Source organism: Pistacia vera, unplaced genomic scaffold (assembly GCF_008641045.1).
Source record: "Pistacia vera cultivar Batoury unplaced genomic scaffold, PisVer_v2 Contig640, whole genome shotgun sequence".
In the NCBI taxonomy this organism is placed as follows: Eukaryota; Viridiplantae; Streptophyta; class Magnoliopsida; order Sapindales; family Anacardiaceae; genus Pistacia; species Pistacia vera.
The window spans coordinates 275942-281941 of record NW_022196491.1 but is presented as its reverse complement, the minus strand read 5'-3'; the positions used below and the strand labels follow the sequence as shown (position 1 = coordinate 281941).

Below are 6000 nucleotides of genomic sequence, written 5' to 3'. Positions count from 1 at the left end.
TTTTTGGCGTTAAAGAAAAGTCTTAGTGGGTATTTAAAAAGCAGACTTCACTGCGGCAAGTTGTTCTTAATTCAAAATTCAAAGTTCAACCTAGTCGATGCCATGTGACCACAAATTATTCGCCGCGCAAAAACTCCATTGTCTCAAGTGTTTCAACATCTTGATAGTGAGAACTCTATGAGCACATATCGGGGCCATTCTGAAATCGTTCGTATCCCCTATATATTCTGAAGAACGACACAGATAATATATAGTATCATATGTTGAACACCCCTGTCGAAGGCAGTGCTGTATTCTCACTGTCAAGGTTGTTTGGTGACCCAAAACCTGTGACACATGGGTGCCGTAGTTGTAGGCGGATATACCGTCAAGGCAATTCACCTGGTGACGCCGCCAGAGGAGTCCATATGGGATGGTACCCCATGTCTATATGGAACAAGCCTCTAACGGACATGGTGGGGCATATGCGCCTTAGACTTAAGAATCACCGAGTGCCTTGTTGGGTAAAGATTGTCTCATGCGCAATTAGTATACATCCATGACCTAAACTGGGCCACAATGATTGAGTTGTTTCTCTAATCCAGATTCTAATCAGTCGTTGGTCCAGAAACTAATACATATATCGAGAGTAACGCGAAGTTGACACTTATTTATATGGCCTTCGTCTGTCGAGATAACGAATGTAACGTATCCAATTGTACTGTCAATCATATCGTGGACAAGGTACTACGTTGCTGAATCCAAATTTTTATCGGGTGGCCAAGATGCCTTTGCTAGGGGCCAATCTTGGTTTTTATTCGTGAGACATTAATTGGTGTTAATCGGGCGATACTGATACACTGCCTCTTGATGAGTAACTTATGGGTCACACACATAGAAGATAATTTAAGACGTAGGCCGAAAGAGTGCGTTTCGTCTTTTTAGGCGAAAGGGTATTTTTGGTATTTCACAGGTGTAATTAAATTTGCTAAGGTCGACTGTTTATTTAATTTTTATAAAAATTAAATAAGTGAAATTACATTAAATAGTGTTAGCATATATTTAATAACTTATCATTATTGTTAAATGTAATATAATATAATTTTTTATATGGTGGAGATTAATGATGGAATCAAAATAAAATCTAATTGGGAGTGTTTGGACACATCGGGTTTTTATGTGGTTGTAGCCTAACCTATTCACATATGGATAATAGGCAACTAAAATACATTATAAAAGAAATGTTTTAGTGAAAAAGGCTAAGGGTGTTTTTCCATTATTTCATTTGGATTAAAAGAAAATACAGTAGTCTCCCCAAATACTTCACTCTCCGCTCACTTTTGCTTTGCAAAGAATCAAAGTTCTCTTTTGTGTTTTTTTCTTGATTTTTAAGGCCAAGGAGGATCTAGCAAATCCCTCCTTGTTCTTGGTGGATGTCTTTGTGTGGACTTTGGCTATCACGATCCTACACTGGTCGTTAGGCAAACATTTTCAGAGGACAATATGGTGAAGCCTCCCAGATGGGTATGAATCTAAATGTAGATTTACGTGTTCTGCAGATTTATGGTGTATCCATAAACTGTACAATTTGTACCTTGATTTTGGCTTTAGGAGACTCATCGGTTGTATAAATTTTGGTTTTCCGTGCCCCAACCGGATCGTTCCCTAACAACCACACTATTGCAAAACCACAAAATAAACGCTACATCAACGCAAGATACATTAAAAACTAACAAAAACATAATATGAAAATAAAATAGTAAATTAAACACTCTTATCAATCTTCCTCACACTACTTTTGCACACGTCCTCGGGCAAATCTAATTCAACAGTAATAAAACACCTACACTAAGTCATATCAAAGAACACATTCATGATGCATAAGCACAGATCATTTCACCTGCATATCATACTAACTTAGGAACAGCAAAATAAAATAAGTAGAGTTAATTACATTTCCGTATGCTCTTCTCCTTTCATAATTCCTCTACTCGTCAATGCAAACAGGACTTAATCATAACCACATTTCATGTACAACTCTCCTCAACTTTCCCTCAACTGTTTCTCTTTGTACTACAAATGGGTAGCAACTAGCACTTTTTTCTTCTCATTTTTCTTTTTTTCTTTTTTTTTTTTGTTTTTTTTTTTTGTTTTTGAAAAAAATGAGTGCATTTTAATGCTCCATCTCATTTCAGGTTTTGTTTATGGTGATTGCGTTTTCCGCTCCATCTCGACTCACCACACACACTTCTTTCTTTCTTTTTTTCTATTTGCTTAACCCAAATTTAGGACCTAGCTTAAGGAAACAATTGTTCCTTTTTTCTTTCTTTTAAAAGTGTTGTTCAGTACCTCCCAATCGGCTTCGTCACGAAGTGCACACAACGTCTCAAGACTATTGTTTTTCAAACTACAAGATTCAATATGATTAACTCTATTTTAGGAAATTTGCTAACATCCTATGTCAAGGAATATGCTCAACACAAATCAAGTTATTAGTTTCATGTATCACCTAGACGTTCAAGACACTTACGTAAAGCAAAACCTCACTACATGAATTTTTTTTTTTTTTTTTTTTTTTTTTACAGAGACCTCCTTAAAAAAAAAAAAAAAACGAAATATAAAACCCATCCAAGCCTAACTTCTCCCCCACATTTAAAACTTACATTGTCCCCAATGTAATACCCCAAATGTAGAGACAAGCAAATAAAACAAATAAAACAAAAAATATGGCAAAACTAAAAAACTAAAGTCAAGGGAAAAGAAAATCAAATCTGAATTCTTGGGTTGCCTCCCAAGCAGCGCCTTTGGTTAACGTCGTTGGCTCGACTTGCTGCATGGTCATCACTACTCATGTATCGAATCCTCCAATCCCACCTCCTCAATAATGTAAACTTGGAACCCTTCATAGTAAGGCTTAAGCGTATGTCCATTGACCTTAAACACCTTGTTTGTTTTCAAACTCTGTATTTCTACTGCACCATGAGGAAAAACATTAGTCACAATATAAGGTCCCACCCAACGAGAACGTAACTTACCCGGAAATAACTTCAGCCCTAAATGAAAAAGAAGGACTTTCTGTCCAACTGAAAAATGCTTCCTTGAGATCATCTTGTCATGAATGGCTTTAGTCTTTGTTTTGTATATGTGTGAACTCTCGTAGGCATCATTCCTCAACTCCTCAAGTTCTTGCAATTGCAACTTCCTATTAACGCCGGCTTCCTTCATCTCCATATTGCAATGCTTGATTGCCCAATAAGCCTTGTGCTCTAATTCTACTGGAAGATGACACGACTTACCGAACACTAATTTGTATGGGGACATGCCAATAGGTTCTTATATGCTGTTCTGTATGCCCATAATGCATCGTCTAATCTCAAAGACCAATCCTTCCTATTTGGGTTCTGTAACACCTCCTCTTTACTACTATTCTTATAATACATACTATGCAAATTATGGATATACATAGCGTATGAAAGATAGTGGGCTCAAATTTTTCTTTACTCATAAAAACATAATTCTTTACAAACTCAAAATACTATGTATTAAAAACTTTCTACTTAATACAAAACATCATAGCTAGTGGATAGTGGTGCCAATACTCTCCGCTACGCGACGTCCATCCGACCACTGCTTTTATTTCCTGCAAAACAGGGAAGAACAACGGGGTGAGCACAACAATACTCAGTAAGTAAATCCTCTACTACCTGTCCCAGCAACTCACTCTTTGATTCTTTCCTTACTCTACCGTTCTTCTATTTCTAATTCTCACTATTTTTCTCTTTCTTTCTAATACTTTTATTCTCCTTTAACTTTGTTTAGCTCTTTTTATTCTTTCTTTCTCTCTATTCTTATTCTCTGTTGTTTTTCTCTTATTCTTACTCACTGTGAAGGAAAATCATGGTTCTCTCTCTTATCCTCGTCATACTCACCATGAAGAAAAATCATGGTTCTCTCTTATTCTCATCATACTCTCACTAACCATGGAAGAAATCATGGTGCATGCATGTATGAGATGTACATGCAATTAATGCAAAAGAACTGCATGTTTCTTTCTTCTACTCTCTATTCTTACTAACTCAAACTCTCTCATTCTTTCTCATACTCTCTCTTTCTATCTCATTCTTTCTCAAGCTTTCTCATCCTTCTCAAGCTTTCTCATTCTTTAATTCTCTCTATTATCTCTTTCTCCTTACTCATAATTCTTTTCTACTAACTCTCTCTTTGAATGTCACAACCTCATCTTATCGGAGGCACAGTCGGGACTTATCCTGCTCTACGTGACTTCTACTGATTCTCTTTTTGTCTCTCTTTCTCATAACTCTTTTCTGTTAACTTTCTGTTGTAGGTCACGGCCTCATCTTACTGGAGGCACGGCTGGGTGGAGATCACAAAGCACCAACCCACTCTTCGTGACTTCTACTCATTCTCTGCCGATCAGACTTAGTCATGCATGGATTCGGAACCCTTGGCCATGTGAGTGTATTCTCTCTCTCTCTGAATGTCACGGCCCCATCTTACCGGAGGCACGGNGTCACCAAGTTCACACAACTTCTCAAGACATAGTGTTTCAAAGATTCAAATCTAATTAACTATATTTTATGAAATATTGCTAACATCCTAAGTCAAGGAATATGCTCAACAACAAAGTCAAGTTACTATTTCATGCATCACTAGACGTTCAAAGACGTGACTTAAAGCATAAATCTTCCTAACAACAAAAACTCCTTTTTTTTTTTTTTTAACATAAACATACTCATACAAAAACAGAATATAACACACATCTAAGCCTAAAAAAAAAATAATAATAATAATATAAAACACACCTAAGCCTAACTTCTGCCCCACACTTAAAACTTACATTTTCCCCAATGTAAGACCCAAATGTAGAGACAGTAAATAAAAAAAAAAAAAAATTGCAAATAAAAAAAAAACTAAATTCAAAGGAAAAGAAAATCAAATCTGAATTCTTGGGTTGCCTCCCAAGCAGCGCCTTTGGTTAAAGTCGTTAGCCCGACTCTCTGCATCGTCTTTACTACTCATGTATTGACTCCTCCAATCCCACCTCCTCAATATTGCAAACTTGGAACCCTTCATAGTAAGGTTTAAGCCTATGTCCATTGACCTTAAACACCTTGTTTGTTTGCAAACTTTGGATTTCTACTGCACCATGATGAAAAACATTAGTCATAATAAAATGTCCCACCCAACAAGAACGTAACTTACCCGAAAATAACTTCAGCCTTGGATGAAAAAGAAGGACTTTCTGTCCAACTGAAAAATGCTTCCTTGAGATCATCTTGTCATGAAAGGCTTTAGTCTTTGCCTTGTAGATGTGTGAACTCTCGCAGGCATCATTCCTCAACTCCTCAAGTTCTTGCAATTGCAACTTCCTATTAATGCCAGCTTCCTTCATCTCCATATTGCAATGCTTGATTGCCCAATAAGCCTTGTGCTCTAATTCTACTGGAAGATGACACAGCTTACCGAACACTAATCCGAATGGAGAAATGCCAATAAGTGTCTTATATGCTGTTCTGTATGCCTATAATGCATCGTCTAATCTCAAAGACCAATCCTTCCTGTTTGGGTTCACAATCTTTTCCAAAATTGACTTGATCTCTCTATTTGACACTTCCGCTTGGCCATCGGTTTGTGGGTGGTATGATGTGGAGACCTTGTGTTTGACATGGTATTTCTTAAGCAATGCCTCTATTTTTCTATTGCAAAAATGAGTGCCCTTATCACTGATTATGGCCCTTGGTATCCCAAACCTGACAAAAATGTTAGTTTTAACAAAATCTGCAACAACATTTGAAGTGTCAGTTCTGATGGCTTTCGCCTCCACCCATTTGGAAACATAATCAATAGCTAACAGAATATAAACATTACCAAAGGAAACAGGAAATGGACCCATAAAATCAATGCCCCAAACATCAAAAATTTCAACAATAAATATAGGAGATTGTAGCATTTGATCTCTACGAGAAATATTTCCTACTCTTTGGCAATTATCACATGACT

General features: G+C 36.8%; 2 protein-coding genes across 2 annotated transcripts; both read right to left on the bottom strand.

The window, feature by feature from the left end:
• Positions 1–2823: 2823 nt before the first annotated feature.
• Positions 2824–3210, bottom strand: LOC116111506. The gene has a single exon (XM_031397687.1). The coding sequence runs from the start codon at positions 3208–3210 to the stop codon at positions 2824–2826; it is 387 nt and encodes a 128-aa protein (XP_031253547.1).
• A 1801-nt stretch (positions 3211–5011) lies between these two features.
• Positions 5012–5398, bottom strand: LOC116111505. Its single transcript, XM_031397686.1, has 2 exons — positions 5203–5398; positions 5012–5139 (listed from the first exon to the last, which is right to left on the bottom strand). Exons 1-2 carry the CDS (start codon positions 5396–5398, stop codon positions 5012–5014), a joined length of 324 nt encoding a protein of 107 aa, XP_031253546.1.
• Positions 5399–6000: the final 602 nt, after the last annotated feature.

Coding starts and splice junctions, on each gene's coding strand:
- LOC116111505 (XM_031397686.1), bottom strand. CDS start 5,398: ATGGAGATGAAGGAAGCTGGCATTAATAGGAAGTTGCAATTGCAAGAA. Junction 5,140..5,202: donor AAGGCTGAAGTTATTTTCGG/GTAAGTTACGTT, acceptor ATCATGGTGCAG/TAGAAATCCAAAGTTTGCAA.
- LOC116111506 (XM_031397687.1), bottom strand. CDS start 3,210: ATGGAGATGAAGGAAGCCGGCGTTAATAGGAAGTTGCAATTGCAAGAA.